The sequence below is a fragment of the Gadus macrocephalus genome, chromosome 13, assembly GCF_031168955.1.
Source record: "Gadus macrocephalus chromosome 13, ASM3116895v1".
Classification (NCBI taxonomy): domain Eukaryota; kingdom Metazoa; phylum Chordata; class Actinopteri; order Gadiformes; family Gadidae; genus Gadus; species Gadus macrocephalus.
Window position 1 is genome coordinate 7,385,054 of NC_082394.1, and position 18,443 is coordinate 7,403,496.

Consider the following 18,443-nt stretch of genomic DNA (forward strand, 5'->3'; position numbering starts at 1 on the left):
AATATTTGAATACTAATGACTCCCACCTCCCCCACACCCCGAATGCGTGAATATTCATCCCTTTCTTGTCATCCATAGCTACCGGTGGACGGCTTTGTGTTGTGCACAAGTGCTACTCTACCGTGACGGCTGAATGGTCGCCATGGTAAATGTTAATGTCTCTCCTGGAGGAGAACGCGTTAGAGAGGGAGCGCGGCACGTTGATGGCAGAGAGCTTCCTGTGTCTGTGCAGGCTAGCGAGAGACGAAGGTATGCTAATGGTCCGAACACCTTGACAGATGGCCGATGGGTTTGTTTTTGTCGACAGTTGAGTCAGAGATTGTAGGTCAGTGTGTGCGTGTGTGTGTGTGCGTGTGTGTGTGTGTGTGTGCGTGTGTGTGTGTGTGTGTGTGTGTGTGTGTGTGTGTGTGTGTGTGTGTGTGTGTGTGTGTGTGTGTGTGTGTTTACGAGTATGTGTGCGTGTTTGTAATGTGTGTATGTGTGTGTGTGTGTGTGAGAGAGAGAGAGAGACGCAGAGAGAGAGAGAGAGAGAGAGAGAGGGAGAGAGAGAGAGAGAGAGAGAGAGAGAGAGAGAGAGAGAGAGAGAGAGAGAGAGAGAGAGAGCAATGGGAAGGGAGAAAGACAACCCCAATGGCCACAGTCTGTTATGTCGGCCATTGGGGAGTAGGAGGCCTAATCCTACCTTATGACTTAGTAGTGAATAGTAAGAGGAAGCATAATACAAACACACACACACAAACATACACAACCACACACACATGCGCACACACACACAAACATACACAACCACACACACATAAACACACAAACGTACACACACACACAAACACAAACACACAAACAAACAGACACACACACTTTCAGAAATGACTTTACCATCCAACCCCGCTATGATCCATAACTCCATTTTGTCAAGTGAATAGACAATAATGGAATGGATGTGGAATATATTCATACACCATAAGGCTCAACGTCATCAAGGTTGTCTGGTCCGAACAGCTCATTTCAATTAAAGCCTTGATACCTGAACCAGAGCACATCGCTCCTGCTTTCTGCTCTGCACCTGTTACTCCATCAGCCAAATCGTTAAGTCAGCCGTCGACTGGGACCCAAACTGTGTGTATTTACCCATCCTGTAATCCTTCCCCTCCTCTGGGGGTGGGCATGCACCCCCAGAGGGCTCCTCCCATCCCTTCATGCCGGACCCTCTTGTTCTCTCTTTTGAAGTGTGTGTGCATAATGTCATAATGTGGTCAAGCAGCTGAACGCCAGAGACATCAATCACACTCTGCCCTTTGATGGCATCGCGTCTGACGGGCTAACATCCTGTCTGATCGGTCACATCCTATCTGATGAGCTCACATCCTGTTGGTTTTTTTGTTCGGTTCACGTCCTTTCCGGTCACGTCCTGTCTGGTCGGCTCACGTCTTATCTGGTCACATCCTGTCTGGTCGGCTCACATCCTGCCTGATCACATCCTGTCTGGTGAGCTAACATCCCTTCTGATCACATCTGTGTCACATAGAATATAGTGGAGCTGCTCGACAACAGACAGAAACAACAAAACTCTTGGAAACCATGTTGGGTGATTTGGCATGGCGTTAACAACAGCCCGACTAACACCACCACCACCCCTTGCACCACCGTTGAGTGCAGAAAATGCGTAATTATTTTGTCTCCCCAGCAGCTAGGACTGTGTTTGATCCACACGTTGAATAGGCCTACAATTATTATGTCCATGGCCTTTGAATGAATCTGTCTTTCAGGTGGGAGCTCCTTCACTCTAATGAGGTAACTATGAAAGAAGCTGTTAGGTATTCACTGAGCATGTGACATAAGCTCCTGACACTTGTTGAAATCATGGGTCTGGCAAAAAACATCCATCCAGTCCGAAAGAACATTAGAGCTCTCATCTCTTCATCGTAAAGTAGGTGGTTTGATGTTAAGACAAGATAAATCGACCTTGTATCATCAAATGTTGTTGTTTTCGTGTGGGGTACATGTTTGTGTACACAAAAGTCCTGTTCTTGTGGCACTATAAATGTAATTTGATATTAACTCACTATAATCCTATATGTGGCCTTTACGACTCTGTGTGTGATGTGCATGCATGCAGCTTGCTGGCGCTTGAGTAAAGAATGTGAGACCAGATTGAGATTAACTATATTTCCCTTTGCTTGCCTTTTAGTCTCTCTCACGCAGCATGGAATAGGTTTAGCAATAGGTTTAGGTTTAGCCACTAAATAAGTTTCTATAACAGTATTTAGCGGATTAAAGTTATCTCAATATAAATTTCACAATTCAATACATGTTTTTTTCCAGCCTGCGGAAAGACTCGCTTCACGTCCTTGCCTTTCTATTTGTCACACCTTTTACCTGTATGTTTAACACGTTCCCATGACAACTAGGGCAGATGGTATGAGTTTTTTAAAACAGATGCTATTTCATATGCATCCATCCCTCTAATGTATTTCTGTTACTGATGAAGCTAAACACAGGGCTATAGAAATGTAGGTTTAGTGCAGTGTGTCCTTCTCGTTCTGCAGTGGATGATCAGAACATCCGTCACAACAAACGCATTTTATTTTTGGATACATCTCGTCAACATCAAATTTTAATTTGTTTTTAATGACTGGAACATGAACTCCATATTGAATTTTGTTTTTCTTTTTATTATCCCCAGTGATTACTTTATCTGCTAATGTTTAACGATGTTCATCATCTAATCTGCCAGTGGATACATAATAGGAGGCTTTTAGAGACTAACACTAAGAGCTGTTATGAAATGGCCTTTTCTTCTTATGTAATCACAGGCCATTGGTGGGATCAGTTACAGGCTTTCTATAAATGAACACCTGCCCAGGGGCTATAGTGACGAGCCGAAGAATCGCTTACAACACATAAAAACTGTAAGAAAAAAATACTTTTTGTGCAAAAACATGATGTTTTATTCTTAAAATGAAGCAAGGAATGGCTACGTGTGAATCATTTTCCATGGTAAGATTACTTCTGATGATAACTTGAACTTGGAGCTGGACAGTACATATATTGTTGATATTTGCACGAAAAGTTTGGTATTTTATTAATTTAAATTCAATAAAAGCATGAGGGAAAGGGAAAGTAAAGACAGGCAAGGATTGAAAGGTGTTATAAGGATACAAAGCCAAACATTTCGACTGATTGTATCAGATTTGTTCATTTTTTATTAAGAACGTATTCAAATGTAAGTGTACATGAATGGCAAATAGACACTGGCAACTCATAAACAGAAACATTATCCTATTATGAGATAATCAATGCAACTGATTAATTGCAATGATTATCTTATAGCCCTGTTCAAAAGCAATTATGATAATTCAACATTAAACAGAGCTTTGAGTAAGTACAAACATCTTGCTGTCATTAACATATTTCTATCTTGTAAAAAATACAGTTCTACAGCACTTATGGATAATGTGTAAACCCGAATACTTGCCAGTTATTTCAAGTCTGCGATATTACCCGTTATTATACAAAAAAATAAAGACACACGGAAAGTATATCACCATAAAACGTACATCTTGTAGCAAATATATATGTAAAAAAAAAAAGGTCTTATATAGCAGAAATCTGTATGTCCTTAACAGTTTGGTCAAAAACGACATTTGTACTATATTTCTCAATAATAACACCACAATTCAAAATACAAGAGCACATGTTACAATACTCCATATGCTGCGTGTCTGACATAGCACAACCTGGGCGGCTTCCTGGCCACATTATATCCTCCTCAATAAAAAAGTCTGAACCCTGAAGATCCTGTTCAACAACCACCGCGAGGTCCCGCCTAGCTCAGCTCCTCGGGGATCTGCCCCGGTATCCGGACGGCGGGCTGCGGGGTCTGGTCCAGGGGGGGCCTGGGGCTGGACGAGGCGGTGAAGCTGGCGCGCGTGTCCACCGTGCAGCTCGTCCGGTGGAGGAACTGCAGGAAGTTCTCGTGTCCGGCGGCCTCGTGGCCCAAGGAGAACATCTCTGTGGGCCGGGCCGAGTAGCAGCGCCGCAGCTTGTCCAGCTCCTCCCTGATCTGCCGGTTCAGCAGCCCGTAGAAGAAGGGGTTCAGCGCGAAGGAGGAGTAGGCCAGCCAGGTGACCGCGTCCTCCAGGTCTTCCGAGATGCCGGACGAGGCCTCCAGGCTCAGGTGGAGTTGAAAGGCAAAGTAGGGCAGCCAGCAGATCAGGAACTGCCCCACGATGACCACCAGGGTGAGAGCGGCCTTGCTGCCCCCGAAGGGCCGGGCCCTGGGAGCGCTGCGGGGGGCGTGGCGCGCGGTGGTGATGATGGTGGTCTGGCTGCTGATGGAGTCGGCGCGGCTCTTCACCTGCGTGGCGGCCATCGTGGAGGGCGGCGGCGGCGGGGGGCCGTGCTGCCGGGCGGCCACGCGGGCCACCTTGTACACGTTGCAGTACACGGCGAAGAGGACCACGGCGGGCAGGCAGAAGCAGGTCACGCAGAACAGCAGCGAGAACACCCGCTGGTGCTCGCTGCGGCCCCAGCGCAGCGAGCAGCGGGCAGCGCTGACGGCGCCCCCCCGGGCGGCGTGGGACGACCAGCCGAACACGGTGGCCAGGCCCAGCGCGGCGGACGCCAGCCACACCAGCGCCACCACGGCGGCCGTCAGCTTGCAGGTCATCTTGAGCTCGTAGCGCATGGGGTGCACGATGTAGTAGTAGCGCTCCACGCTGATGGCGGTGATGGTGAAGATGGAGGCGGCCATGAGGAAGACGTTGAGGAAGACGTACGTCTGGCACTCGGGCACGGTGAACACCAGGCCGGCGAAGTAGGGCGAGCTGCACATGATGCCCAGGGGCATGAGCAGCCCGCCGGACAGCAGGTCCACCACGCACAGGTGGCACACGAAGGCGAACTTGCGCAGGTGGGGGGCTTTGAGGATGACCACGATCACGGCCGTGTTGGCGAGGAGCGCCAGGACGTTCAGGGCGACCATGAAGAAGACCCCCGCCAGGTCCTTGAGGCGCAGCGGGGCTCCGGTTGGGGGGTCCAGCGGTCTGCTGACGGCCGGGGGCCCCGGGGCCCAGGGCGTGGTGCTGTCATTGTTGACGTCGGGGGTCAGGAGCGAGCGAATCTCCTCCATGGCTCACTGAGACGGCATCCAGAGCCCTCCAGGGTCTGCCATCTTGTCTCAGCCGGAGATGAGGTCCCTGGGGGGGTCACATGGCGGACCTCTTCAGTCCTGGAAGAAAGACAGAGAGCCATGATCGCTTCTGCCCTGGAGGCCTATCACCCTCTCTGAAGAGACAAAGTGTGTCCACAATGGGTTCAACTGTTGCTAATCTCACTGTTTGACGACATTATTTTATAATAAATGAGTCAGACCGTTTTTGGTAACAAGTCCGACATTGTTGTGTAATAAGTGCCCTTCTGTTTGATTAATAATACAAGCTATCTGATCCTGGCAAACACACTGCTAAGTGCAGCCCGTCTCGTGGTTCTATATGTGTTTAACAAAGTGCCTACTTTACGTTCTGTAAACTACCTGCGAGTGTAAGTATACCGTACTGTACACAGCTAATGCTGTGCTGCAGTTCGCTTCTAAGAAAGTATACTTTATTCCTACTAGAAGGCGTCTTTTTAAAGGAATGGTCGAGTGAACTGATTCCCCGGTCCCAGTTCCTCCTCCGGGGGGGCTGTGAGAGAGGGGACGCTGTCCCCTCGAGGAAAGCCGGGGACGTGATCAATAAGAATAATTCATAGAGGACGACCTGTCCGGGCTGCATCTGTCCTCCCCCCCTTTGGAAATGAAAGATAATGAGGGTGGTTGTTTTAGGCCAGCTGCAGGGCGATGGCTGCATTGATTAGTATGTGCTTAATGTCAGCCTGCATAATGCCATCAAAGACACAACCTCCGACCGCCAGAGCCCTGCTCCACATCATGAATCTCATGACAATGTTCCTACACATCCGACTGTGTTATTTATGACTGTTATGACAGTCCCAGATTGTGCATGTTATCTCTGTTCAATATGCATTATGATTACACATCTTTCAACATATTAATCACGTTCCAATATGTGACTGACAAAATCGTGCTCTGTCCTAAATACATGTGCCTGCTCCCTCGCACATGTTGCTGTGTGCGTCGGTAATCTTCTCTGGAGGACAGCCATTGGCACACACAGAGTGTTTGCAGGTTTTATCCCCCCAGTACCACTGCTATGTGCACACATTTTCATGCGTATTATGTAAGGCTGTCCTGAATTTCATGATGATCCAGTGGTGGAATATGCAATACGGTTCTTAAGGATTCATCGTTGGGATTTAGTCTTGTTTTTTTTTTGTAATTTACTGCTGTTGGTCCGGAGGGAAGTGATGTCGACCTATGTCCAGACATATTATTTAAGATGTGAATGTTAATCACAGTCATTTAGCACACATTTTGTTATGTATTAACATTAAAGTTTAGAAGACAATCAGGTCAGATAAAATCCTACTGGCTAAACTCAGATTACACTAAATTAATCACATCTGCTACAGTTGCTGAGTCACAATAAGGACCATAAATGCATGTATGTCCACAATACAAGTGTGAAATTTGCAAAATGAGGTGAGTATACTGTAACAAAATGAATGACTGCATTTATTACAAGTTAAATTGGAATACTAAAGAATTACATAACAAAGCTATATATATATATATATATATATATATATATATATCGTTTAGAGGCATTGCTTATATTTGTAGGCTCGTCAACGTTTGAAAAGTAAGATTCCATAATTTAATTGCATTATTCTGTATGACTACCATACTTTTTTACCATGTGACATGTGATGTGTTTGTATAATTTCTGCAATTTCTGTATTTAGTTTTGCCCTACTTTCCTTTTCATATTGATAAGAAGTATCACACTTAAAAAGCCAAGAAAAGTATGCCTTCTAAATTTTCTCCCGACACTAAGTATCACAAAAACATACCTGACAACTTTCCTGAAGACGAAAAATGAGTTGAAGAATTGATCACAAGTGTAGGCCTCTGTACTTCGAGAACCAGCACGGGGGGAAAAAAGGAGGAATCCTGTTAAAACCATTTGGTTTCCACCTGTGCGCCCTTATGGTCGTCCTCCATTAATCTCCCTGGGGACTTGCCGGCCAATGGACCTCTCCAGACTCACACACACACACATGCATCTCCCAGGAACCGGGGTTGGAATCACATCACCAGAGGTAGGCGTTGTGCTGTCAGACCACCGAGCCAGCTGTGGTGACTGAGAGGTGGGAGGGGCCAAGTCCCAGCCCTCAAGACAGAATGATCCACGAAATCACACCCACAGCCTGCTCCTCCTCACAGAGCGCACACACACACACACACACACACACACACACACACACACACACACACACACACACACACACACACACACACACACACACACACACACAGACACACACACACACACACGCACACACACACACACACACACACACACACACACACACAAAAACAATATGTACACTGATGTTACTTCGTTTTACTTTTATTTATGTGCTAGTATTTATTTCACCTGTTCACTCTTTTTTTTTTAAACATATATTTATTAAGAATTTTGTTCATTTTACAGACAAACAATACAAGACAACACAACAAGGCACATATAATGCAATTTGCTCTCACATTTAGCACATATAATAGATGTTCTTGTCACAGTAGACAGTGTGTTACAGTCATTGAAATTACATCTGCTAACTTACATTGTTTACAGGGGAGAACAAATGAAAACAAAACAAAACAAAACAGAAACAAAAAGTACTCAATCCGTCTTATCATCCAACCAACCATCAACATCCATGTTGTTATTTTCAAGGAAGTTGTAGAAAATGTTCCATATTTCCCAAAACTTGTCAAGTCTATTTTTTGTTGTGTAACTTATCTTTTCCAAAGCTAAGTAAGAAGTCATTCCCTTCAACCATTGTGATGTGGCACAGGGTGTATCTGATTTCCATGCGAGAGCAATACATCGTTTGGCTTCCAGAAAACAAATATTCAGAAGAGACCTAATTTTTTTAGAGGTAGTGAAGTCTTCTGGATAGATATTCAATAGGCACAATTTAGGACTAAGAGGCACTTTCCTGCCAATGATTTGGCTAGCAAGGTCCACCACCTTACTCCAAAAAGAAAGTGTATTTTGACATTCCCACATCCAATGAAATAAGGTACCTTTTTGGTCTTTACATTTGAAGCAGGTATCAGGTATGTTAGGGTTAAAGTGGTGCAATTTATCTGGTGTTATGTACAGTCTACTTATCCATTTATATTGTAACAGTTTGGAGTTTGTATTTACGGATTGGGTCTGAGCTAGAAAACATGCCTTTGACCATTCCTCCTCAGTTACATTATCCTGCAAGTCCCTTCGCCATGCTTGAAGTGAGCGCTGTGATGATTCTTTAGACTTGCTTACAAAAAGCTCATAGAGTAATGAAACCTGTCCCCTAGAATGTAAAAACTTCAAAGTGTAAACTTCTAGAGTGGATAGGGGGGGAAGCTTCAAATCATTGCTCTGTCTGGAAAGGATGAAGCTTCTAAATTGTAAATATTTAAAAAAATGTTTTGCAGGAATCCCATATTTTGATTTAAGCTCTTCGAATGACATGAGAACCAAGTTTTCATTGTAAAGGTCAGCTACCTTAGCTATACCCTGGGCTGCCCATATTTTAAACCCTGGGTCTGCTCTACCAGGTTGGAAGTCATCATTACCAAAAATTGGAGAAAACCGAGATAGTTTAGCTGTTTCTCCTAGGTATGCAAGAGATTTGTGCCAAACCATTAATGTATTTTTGAGAAAAGGATTTTTAGTATGTTTGATTAGTTTATGTTTTTTAGCAGAGAAGATGTACAGGTTTAAAGGTATGTTTGTTAAATGTGCTTCTATTGAAACCCAAGCTGGAGGGTGGTTTCTCTCAAAATAAAACATTCCTGCTCTGATTTGAGCTGCCCAGTAATACCACTCAAGATTTGGTAGTTGTAAACCACCTCTATCATATGGTAAATACAACAGGGAAAGCCTGAGCCTGGGACGCTTGTTGTTCCATATAAAGTTAGAGAAAAGCTTTTTAAGAAAATTAAAGAGTGAGGGTGGAGGAGCAAGTGGAATATATTGAAAGAGATAAAGAAACTTCGGTAAAATTGACATTTTCAATACATTTATACGCCCAATCATAGAAATGGGTAGATTTGTCCATCTATTTATAAGTTGGGTGACCTTATCTGTTAAGGTATTGTAGTTATTAGGAACAATTTTGTCAGTGGTAGGGGCAATCTTAACACCCAGGTATGTGAAGCCATTTAGTGATCACCTGTTCACTCTAATTCTTTCCAAACACAGTCTAAGGAGCAGGAAAAGATAAGCATTTCAGTACTAGTTGTGCATTTTGTTTGTATGTGACAAATAAAGTTGAACTTTAACATCAACACACACATACACACACTGTCTTTCTTGTGATAGCAGTGGTACTGACGGTCACCCTCTGTAGGCTCCAGAACTGCAGGCCTGTTCTCTGTTTTCTGAAAGTGGGCATTTTGAAAACAAGCCCTCAAAAACAAAATGATATGCAAACATTATATATATTCTTCCAAATGATCTTTAAAACATGGACAGTAGTGCAGTCATTCATGGATGGTTGCTATTCTATTTTTGGCACGACGGGGACAACAAAGGCCTACAATAGTTTGCATTAGTTTGTATTTGTACTGCATGTGCATTGTGCTGTGTGACCGTCCTTTTAAGAACTCAAACAAGCAGTCTCCATGAGGTCTCCCTCTTTGGGAGAGCCTGGAGACACAGAGGCTCCTTCCAGGTCAGATGAGTAACCTTTGTGTTTCTCATGTGTTGTATTTAGCCTACCCTGTCTTGTGACACTTTTGGCCGGGTTTGACCCTTTTTTGAAGTATCAATGTGGATGTGAAATAAATCCTGAACATAAAAGTGTAACATAACCAGCAATACATGGGGTCCCACAAAGCTAGGGTACTTTTTATGACCATACTAATGACTTAACTTAACTAGTTTATTTATTTATTATTATGATTCAATTGAACGTATATGATCTCAGCACTCCCCTCAGTTCACTCTCTTCAGGGTTATGAAACTCAGCACTCCCTTCAGTGATGAAACACAACCCAAGCATTCCACTAGTGCATCTCATGATGGCTGGAAGCAAGAAAACACACAGGCCCGTTTGTTGATAGAATATAAATATATTACCTGTTTATTGGACCTTGAGATAGCCAGACAGACCGAATGTGCATACAGTGTGACAGAGGAAGCACCAAAACACATTTCCAAACACATTATTTGTACTGACATTTAATCGTTCCAGCAACACAGTACTACCCGTCTATATGCAATGCCCATGTGGCTAGAAAACATAGATAGCCCTCTATTGTTTATCACATTTCTATAAGTTACATAGACTTGACTTATAATTTATTGTATTGAGTAGATAAAATCTAGCAATAATCAAAACTACTAAATACTCAGTCCACAGTGATGTCCATTACAGTACCATTGATGAGTTTACACTTTTCAATAGCTAGGAAAAATAGTTCATTTCAAAAACTGCATTTTAACGTTGTTCTAACGAATGCAATATCTATGGTGGTTTTGGTCTGAAGACCAGCAGGCCTCCAACCAGAAACCTTCTTAAAAATAACAGCATGTCAATTTTAACATTGTATAATTAGTTGTAAATTCAATATATAAAGAGCTATAATCTAAACATTAATTAAATACCATTATTTAAATTCTAAATGCATCCATCAAAAAACCATCTACTTACATAGCTATCTGCTATTTAATACTTGTGAACAAGACACAAAAAAAATAGACCTATCAATATGGAGGGATTAATCATTTTCAGTGCTTTGCCCCTCTGCATTCTGTTCAGAGTTGTGCTCAAAGCTAGAGCTTGGACCAAACACATTTTGTTGTTTATTAATCCCCATCCTCTTTTTCAATAATTTGTCCTCATTGTTCAGTTTCGTTCGGATTGCTGTCTTAATCTGGCTACCGTCCACGGCGAACTTGACCCCAACGTGATCTAAAAAGGACAAAAGTCAGATGGAAGGACATACATTACAGATACCAAGCTTTCTTAAAAGGAGACATATTATACCACCAGGTGTGAGCGTGATTAACGCTTACAAGCTGTTTTGATAATCGGCCTCTTCTGACATCACAAGTGTGTCTAGCTAGATGTATGACGGATAGAAGTGGAACGTTTGCTGCAGTCCACCTGGTAGGCTGGTAGACTGAACTATCCAGCACCCATCTAGGTGGACACGCCCACTTGTGAGGTCAGAAGAGACAGGATTTTCAAAACTCTACGCACCGATAATACTGCTAAGGATCTCCGGGGGCAGCTGGGGCTTCTGACACTCGTCCCCGGTGACGTTGGTGCGCCGGCCCTGCAGCGAGTGCGTGGCCAAGGTCTCCCTGTCGAACAGCATCATCAGCAGCGCCGACGTGTACTTCCGGAAGTCAGAGATCTCCGAGATGCGCTCATAAAGGTTCCTGGGCACCCTCAGGCTCTCCGAGAGGTATAGGAAGTTACTGTCCTCCTGGGAACGAGAAGAAACGGTTGGCCTCCGACCACTGCCATGAGCTTTTCTTTAAAGGTAACATACTTCAGAGACTACGTTTCACCGTCCTTCATCAGGACTTGATTGTGTGGTGAATCATTAGCAAACATTGATTTACAAAATACAAATATTGGTTATAAGCATTCGATTCCTTGATTGACCCTGATTCACATGTAAAAATATCTTCAATTGAAATTGAAGTTGGAGAAAAGTTTGTATGGAAATTCACCTCAGCTATGTGGTACGGTATTCTCATTTCTCCCTCTGGGTCTGTAACCAAGGAGATTTCTTCTTCTGCCAGGCCCTGTGATGAGACAGCATCGCTGGTTCCTTGACGGACCTGGTCCAGTGTGGCCCGCAGCTCATGTGCCGTATGTCTCATCTGGAGCATAAGGCCATTCATCTCTGTGAATATATTATGTGTTGTTATAGATAATAACCCAACAATAAACTCACTTATACAACTTTTATGGAGGAGAAATAATGAGCTTTACTCAAAATATAGTTTTTGATAAATAAGAATGAACCATAAAGAATAAAAAAGAGTTACAAAGTCCGAATTAATCATTTTAGAATTTGATTTAAATTATCTATGAATTTGTTTATAAAAAAAATCGCATTACTCATCAAATGCCAAAAGGAACCATTGCCAACCTTTTAGTTCTCTCAATTCCCTCTCGGCCAGAATCCGACATCTGCGTTCATATTTGAGCTGTGCTTGTAGCTGCTCTATTTTCATGAGGAGACTAATCGTGTCGGTTCGAATCCCTGGACTTCCATCTTCCTCCTCAAAAGCGGCAGGTACGCTCTGCTCAAGTCAAAAGTAATGAGTTGGTTTGGGTTATTTAAAAAGAAAAAAAAAAAGCTAGGACATTTCACTTTCACTGAAAACAAATATTTTGCTGAGCAAAACAAAGATGTAACCTCTTGATGAGCGAAAGGTGAGTAGCTGGGGGATTCCGAAAATCTGTACTTGTCCTCCAGCGGGTCACACACAAAGTCCTGAGCGTCCGTGGCGATCTTCATCATCTTGACTGGCGTTGGGTTGGTGGCCGCAACAGTCTCCCTCTTGGGTGGCATGAGCATACACTCCTGAAAACAACACATATAAACATCTGTCCTTCATTCCCGGGAGATCGAAAGTTAAACACACCGCTTTCCCCAGTAGTACCTAGAAAGACGGTCTATTTTTAATCTAATTCGAATAAAAAGTTACTTAGCATCCTCCACCCCCTGCACCTCACCGCCCCTCCTTCCAGACCTCACCTTGCTCTTGAGTGGACCCTATTTCACGTTTCTAAAAGGTATTTTTCCTCCATTGATCCATATTTGCATATCTTTCATTTCTGCGTATCAATAGTGAGCTCACCTGGCAAATCGGTTGGACTTCGAGGTGCTAAGTAGAGATAAGCGTTGAGGAACAAAAGACACGCAGTACATGGAAATACTGCGTAGTAAAGGAAGTGGTAGTACTGCAGTAGTGCAGTACATAGACCTCGGCATGGTATTAGTTAGATTTTGTATTGTGCGTAATAAAATCTTCACGTTAAATACAAGTAAATTATGTATAATGTGTTTATAGATGACTGCATACGTTGCTAATGTATATAACGTGTATGTCTACTGTGATTTTCCGTTTTCCAATTATGTACGGAACACTTTTGTATGCACGCAATGTTCGAGGGAAGAATTTTTCTCTGTACCCGTTTCCTGTTGAAAAGGTCTTCGACTCTAGCCAATAGAAATTAAGATCTTGAGTTTTAGTCTTGCTTGTCCAATCATTTGTATGCGTTTCAACAAAAGGCGGGACATGAGGCTCCAATTGTGGGCGGGGTTAATTCATAGCTGAGTATCAACCAATCAGCGACGCCGAAGGCATGTTTCCTATGTTCAAGTTTGGTTGAAAAGCACACATGTGGGCTCACGTTGGCTCGTTGAAAAATTTTCAGCAGTAAAGTTTTGGGTATATTTGCCTGATATCGTGTTAAATAATGGCGTCTACGTTCTTTATTAAGAACAACGGTGACTCGGCGTTTCCAAAGAAAGGACACAGTTTAGCGACGTCTAAACGCAAGGTAAATATACGCATTAGCAGTATTGCTCATGCACAGTGAGAACGGCCACCTGGCTTTTCTGTATTTTGATGTTTTACTTTGAACTGTCAATCGGTTGTTTAACGATCGGAAACTTGCAGCAGTATTATCTTGCTTTAAAAAGAATCTCTCTATACTTCTGCAGAACGAGGAAGATCTTGGAAGCAATAGCAAAGGTCGGGCGAAGAAACCGAACTCAAAACACAACGAAGAGATTTCCAGTGAATCTGAGACAGAAAGGTAAGATAAAACGGTTAAGGTTATCCAATCACTGGTCCTCGATTACCAGATGTATTCAATTAATATCGATTTATTCCATCAAACAGCACTGCAGAGCAAAACGAAAGAGAAGGGGAGGACGAATTCGATGAAACCCCACAAGAAAAAAAGCTCAGATTGGCGAAGGTGTATCTTGATCAACTGAGGGAAGAAGGTAATTCTCGGTGCATTTTATCTCACATTATCACATAGTCAAGTGCATGTTGTTGCAGTAAGACTTATTATCTCATTTAAAATTCCTTGTCTGCGTTTCCTCCACTTCCTAGAGGAGAAAAAGGCGGAGCAAGTATCGTTTGAGACTGAATTGGTTGCTGGGAGGCTACAAGAGGAGCTTGTAAGTATTTTTCAGTTGTCGGTTTGCTGGATGTGTTTTATACATGGAGCCTATATGGAAGGTTTCATTTTGTGTACTATGTTTCCCTGCAGCTTGAACAGAAAGGAAAACTTCAGCGGTGTATAGCCAAAGATGTAAGTCTGAATAGAATCTCCTTCCAATCATTTGTTTCTATGCTAGGTTGAATACTTAAGACATCCATGATGGCGATGTTAACGTTTGGCCCCCCTTTTTTGTACTGTTAGCTCTTGGCACCAGACGCCTCTGAGATCCGTGTGTTAAGAGGACATCAACTCCCAGTCACTTGTCTAGTTATCTCGCCTGACGAAAAGTTCATCTTTTCTGGTTCTAAAGACTGCTCCATAATCAAATGTGAGTATGCACTTGAATCAATGCCATGCTGCCCTACATGAGGTGAGCTTTTTATAGATCAAGTCAATAATTGTGTATATGTTGTTATTTTCAGGGGACATTGAGACTGGAAAGAAGCTGCACACAATAAAGGGGGGAAGGAAGGGGACAGAGGCTCGCCATGGAGGCCACACCACGCAAGTCCTGTGCATGGCTATCTCCTCGGATGGAAAGTACCTGGTGAGTATTTCTACCATGGACGCTCAGAAATGACTCTACAGAAACAAAATAATTGTGGCACTGATACGAATTGAATGGCCACTCTTTCTGTTACAGGCCAGTGGAGACATGAACAGAGCAATCATAGTCTGGGAGCCAGACACGTGTAAACAACTATATAAACTCAAAGGGCACAGAGGCGCCGTCTCGGTAAGCCCTCATGATGAGCTCTCATGAGCTCTCAAAATATTTATGCATATCTGAACAAAGAAAAATGTGTGCTTTTTATTTTTGAACATCATTGTTCTTTGTGGCTGTGCAAAAGGAACCAGGACTCCTCATGACACTTGTATGGCATCTCTTTTGCTTGTAGGCCCTTTCCTTCAGAACGGGAAGCCACGATCTCTACAGCGGTTCCCACGACCGCTCCGTCAAGGTGTGGAACGTGGACGAAAACGCCTACGTGGAGACCCTGTGAGTGTCTGCCTCCATTCCAAAGCCCAGTGTTCACGAGGGTCCGCCGTCGCATGTCGTCCATCCTCATCATGGTTGTGTGTTGCAGCTTCGGGCACCAGGACGCCATCACGGGTCTGGACTGTCTGAGCCGGGAGCGCTGCGTGACGGCGGGGGGTCGGGACAACACCGTGAGGGTCTGGAAGATCACAGAGGAGTCCCAGCTGGTGTTCCACGGCCACGGGTTTGTGCCCCCCCCCCCAAAACCCTAATATTTCCATTGTCATTTTTAGGCTTGTATTATGTTACGTGTGGCGTTATGTCTAATGGTCGGCACAATCTAACACACCATCTTAAATTGAAAGTGAACCAAACTGGTCCATGTATGCTACCTACTCCTGCATAAACCTAACCCGCTCTGTGTTGCCTGGGTTTCCCTGCAGGGGATCAATCGACTGCATCCAGTTGATCAACGAGGAGCATATGATCACAGGATCAGATGACGGGTAAGACCTGCTCTGATATCCGCTCTGTGCCACCAAATATATACTGCAGTCTAGTGTCTTTTCCCTCGACATTCGCCCTCATTGTTGGTGTGTGCGTATGCCCCCCCCCCCCACCAGCTCTGTGTCCGTGTGGAGCGTGAACAAGAAGAAGCCCCTCAGCACGGTGAAGGTGGCCCACGGGAGCTTCGGCGACGCGGGCCTGGAGCAGCCCCACTGGGTGGCCTCTGTGGCGGCGCTGCAGAACTCGGACACCGTAGCCTCAGGTGCCTCAGGCTGTGAGATTCCCTCAGCGTCGTCACACAGCATTTTATCTATGAACTAGTGTTGACTTTTTGTCATGTACATTGACGCATGGATGCTGTACATCATTAATCATTTGTTTATTTGTTTATTCATTTGCGATATTGGGCCAGCTTTTAAACCAATCTCAATTGTCTTTTCGCCAGGCTCTAACAACTCTGAGGTCCACGTGTGGGCGTGCGGCCAGGGCTTCCGCTCCCTGCAGCCTCTTTTCAGTGTGCCAGTGGTGAGCCCAGACCCTCCCTCCTTCCTGCCTCGCAAGCATTTTCTCTGCTATTGGCTACAAAGAATAACTTTTTTTTTGGGAAGACTGTTGTGTTTGGATACAATGTATTTAATATTTGTATTTTTCCTTTTATTTGGGTCTAGCCTGGATTTATCAACAGCCTGGAGTTTTCCACCTCTGGAAAGTTCCTGGTGGCGGGCGTCGGACAAGAGCACAGGTAACCCCATCTACAGACGAACCAGCACCCTTCTGTGCCACTAGGGGGCACTGTCCATTCTCTCCCTTGCAGTCTCTTGATGGGACCGTGTTCGGTTTACTTATGCATATCAGTGTAGTGCTTACCGTCGACTGGGCACGAGAGGACTTGCATGCACCATGACGCGTTCTCACCCTCCATCAACTAGGGACCATATTTGGACTCAAATTACCAGTTGAATGAATGTGAAGAGTCTCTCACCTCGCGAGGAGCAACACGTTTCCGTTGCTCTAAAACTCTCATAATGATTGCCATGCCTAATTCGATCAGAACTAGCATGTATACTTTTCTTCTGCGACGTGGCAGTTCTTTCCAAACAAACTGAGGCATTGGAACACCTCTAGCCCAGCACTGTTTCCTATTGACCCTAAACCAACCGCATTCTTTAGAAGTTGTCGCAGCTAGAGTTGAGGTGGTCTTCTGCCATCAGCCTGTCTGACCCAATCAGAGTGAGGCCCTCCTCTGGGAGGCCCCGCCCCTGAGCTGTTGGTTGTCATTCCTGCGGGCTTCTGCTCTGGGCTCCACTGTTGTGACACATCCACTCTGAGAGCAGCTTCGGGGTGGCTCGCTCACTTCATCAGACCATTGAGACCCGTGCTACATGTTTCTGTAGCACGTTGAGTGTTTCCTAATTGAAGGGCAATACTAAAATGCATCTTTTTTTTTTCTTAATTTACAAAATTGCCAGTTCTTTATACAGGAGTAATGCTTCATATGCGTCAAATCAGTACTCGGGCTATTAGAAACTAGCCAAGCGTGACGGACGTCTCCCCTTTTAATTTCCGTTACCCATACAGTAATTTGTTGTATAGTCCGTTCAATTTGAGGCCTCTTATTTCCCCAATATCAACATCAAGCCTTTTATGAAGCCCTTTGAAGGCCTCCTTTATTAGACATTGATCCCAAACTCATTTCAATGTGTGATGGATGGCATGGGACCTACTCTGCTGTGGCTGCATTGTTTGTCTGCCGGGTTGTTCCTCGGCTGATTATAAAAAGGTGAAGGCTGCCCTTTAGCAGGCGTTACAGGCGTTTCGGAGACCTTTTCTCCCCGGCGTCAGGGGGGCCCTGAAACATAAGTCATCTGGTACGGCTTAAAGTTCAGCTTGCCCACACTCCTGACGATGCAGTGTGCGACGTGGTCGTTTACCTGTTGCAGCAGGTACAAGACGTGGTTGCGTAGCATTCAGGGGGAAATACATTGCGGCGGTAAGGGTTGTGATGGCGATGGAATCGTTGGATGAATCTCTACACACTGGACGCCAGTGCTCTCCAATTGAAAAGGATCTGGGTTCGATGGCCGCAGCCAACCTGTAATCATCCTTGAGCAAGATGCCCTCAATCCAGACATGCACCTTTTTTGTTGGCTTTAATTAGATTTCACATCATATTGGTGAAGGGTTACCTTGGATAACGGTCTCTGCTCAGTGCCAAACTAACGTCGCTCTCTATTATTTTTCCCAAGGCTGGGCCGATGGTGGAGACAGAAGGAGGCGAAGAACGGCATCTATATCATTCCCCTGAAGAGACGGAGCGCGCAGCAAGAAGAGCCCCCTGCTACAGAATAACAGATTTATTCAAATGTTTTTCTAAATTAAAAGTCTATAAACGCCCGCTCTGACTGAACTGTCATCTTTTTTTGTTTTTTTTGTTGTAATAAAGGAAACAGAAATAACGTTAACACTACACAGATTTCAGCCTACAGTATTCTGGATATATTTAGCTGTAGCATTCCCTGGTGATGCGTGAGGGTAACAACTTGTGCGTGTGCTGCGTAGGGGTGTTTTTCACAGA

At 44.3% G+C, this 18,443-nt stretch overlaps 3 protein-coding genes across 6 annotated transcripts; 1 reads left to right on the forward strand and 2 right to left on the reverse strand.

Annotated features, from left to right (window-relative positions):
- Positions 1-3,486: 3,486 nt before the first annotated feature.
- Positions 3,487-7,498, reverse strand: si:ch211-213o11.11 (probable G-protein coupled receptor). The gene is made up of 2 exons (XM_060070053.1): positions 6,973-7,498; positions 3,487-5,230 (listed from the first exon to the last, which is right to left on the reverse strand). The coding sequence occupies exon 2, from the start codon at positions 5,129-5,131 to the stop codon at positions 3,827-3,829; it is 1,305 nt and encodes a 434-aa protein (XP_059926036.1). The 5' UTR covers positions 5,132-5,230; positions 6,973-7,498; the 3' UTR covers positions 3,487-3,826.
- A 2,731-nt stretch (positions 7,499-10,229) lies between these two features.
- Positions 10,230-13,293, reverse strand: LOC132470548 (uncharacterized). 3 transcript variants are annotated; one of them, XM_060069255.1, is made up of 6 exons: positions 13,002-13,293; positions 12,557-12,721; positions 12,287-12,440; positions 11,862-12,037; positions 11,383-11,611; positions 10,230-11,091 (listed from the first exon to the last, which is right to left on the reverse strand). In XM_060069255.1, exons 2-6 carry the CDS (start codon positions 12,716-12,718, stop codon positions 10,898-10,900), a joined length of 915 nt encoding a protein of 304 aa, XP_059925238.1. In that variant the 5' UTR covers positions 12,719-12,721; positions 13,002-13,293; the 3' UTR covers positions 10,230-10,897. The 3 variants fall into 3 exon arrangements, with proteins under 3 accessions (XP_059925238.1, XP_059925239.1, XP_059925237.1); XM_060069256.1 differs by having other exon boundaries at positions 12,557-12,724; positions 12,899-13,293; XM_060069254.1 differs by having other exon boundaries at positions 12,557-12,724; positions 13,002-13,291.
- A 211-nt stretch (positions 13,294-13,504) lies between these two features.
- rrp9 (ribosomal RNA processing 9, U3 small nucleolar RNA binding protein) lies at positions 13,505-18,263 on the forward strand. 2 transcript variants are annotated; one of them, XM_060069252.1, is made up of 15 exons: positions 13,505-13,707; positions 13,871-13,965; positions 14,052-14,158; positions 14,271-14,338; positions 14,431-14,472; positions 14,584-14,710; positions 14,805-14,929; positions 15,026-15,118; positions 15,282-15,382; positions 15,471-15,605; positions 15,805-15,867; positions 15,985-16,142; positions 16,314-16,393; positions 16,537-16,610; positions 18,115-18,263. In XM_060069252.1, exons 1-15 carry the CDS (start codon positions 13,624-13,626, stop codon positions 18,215-18,217), a joined length of 1,455 nt encoding a protein of 484 aa, XP_059925235.1. In that variant the 5' UTR covers positions 13,505-13,623; the 3' UTR covers positions 18,218-18,263. The 2 variants fall into 2 exon arrangements, with proteins under 2 accessions (XP_059925235.1, XP_059925236.1); XM_060069253.1 differs by having other exon boundaries at positions 13,506-13,707; positions 15,985-16,130.
- Positions 18,264-18,443: the final 180 nt, after the last annotated feature.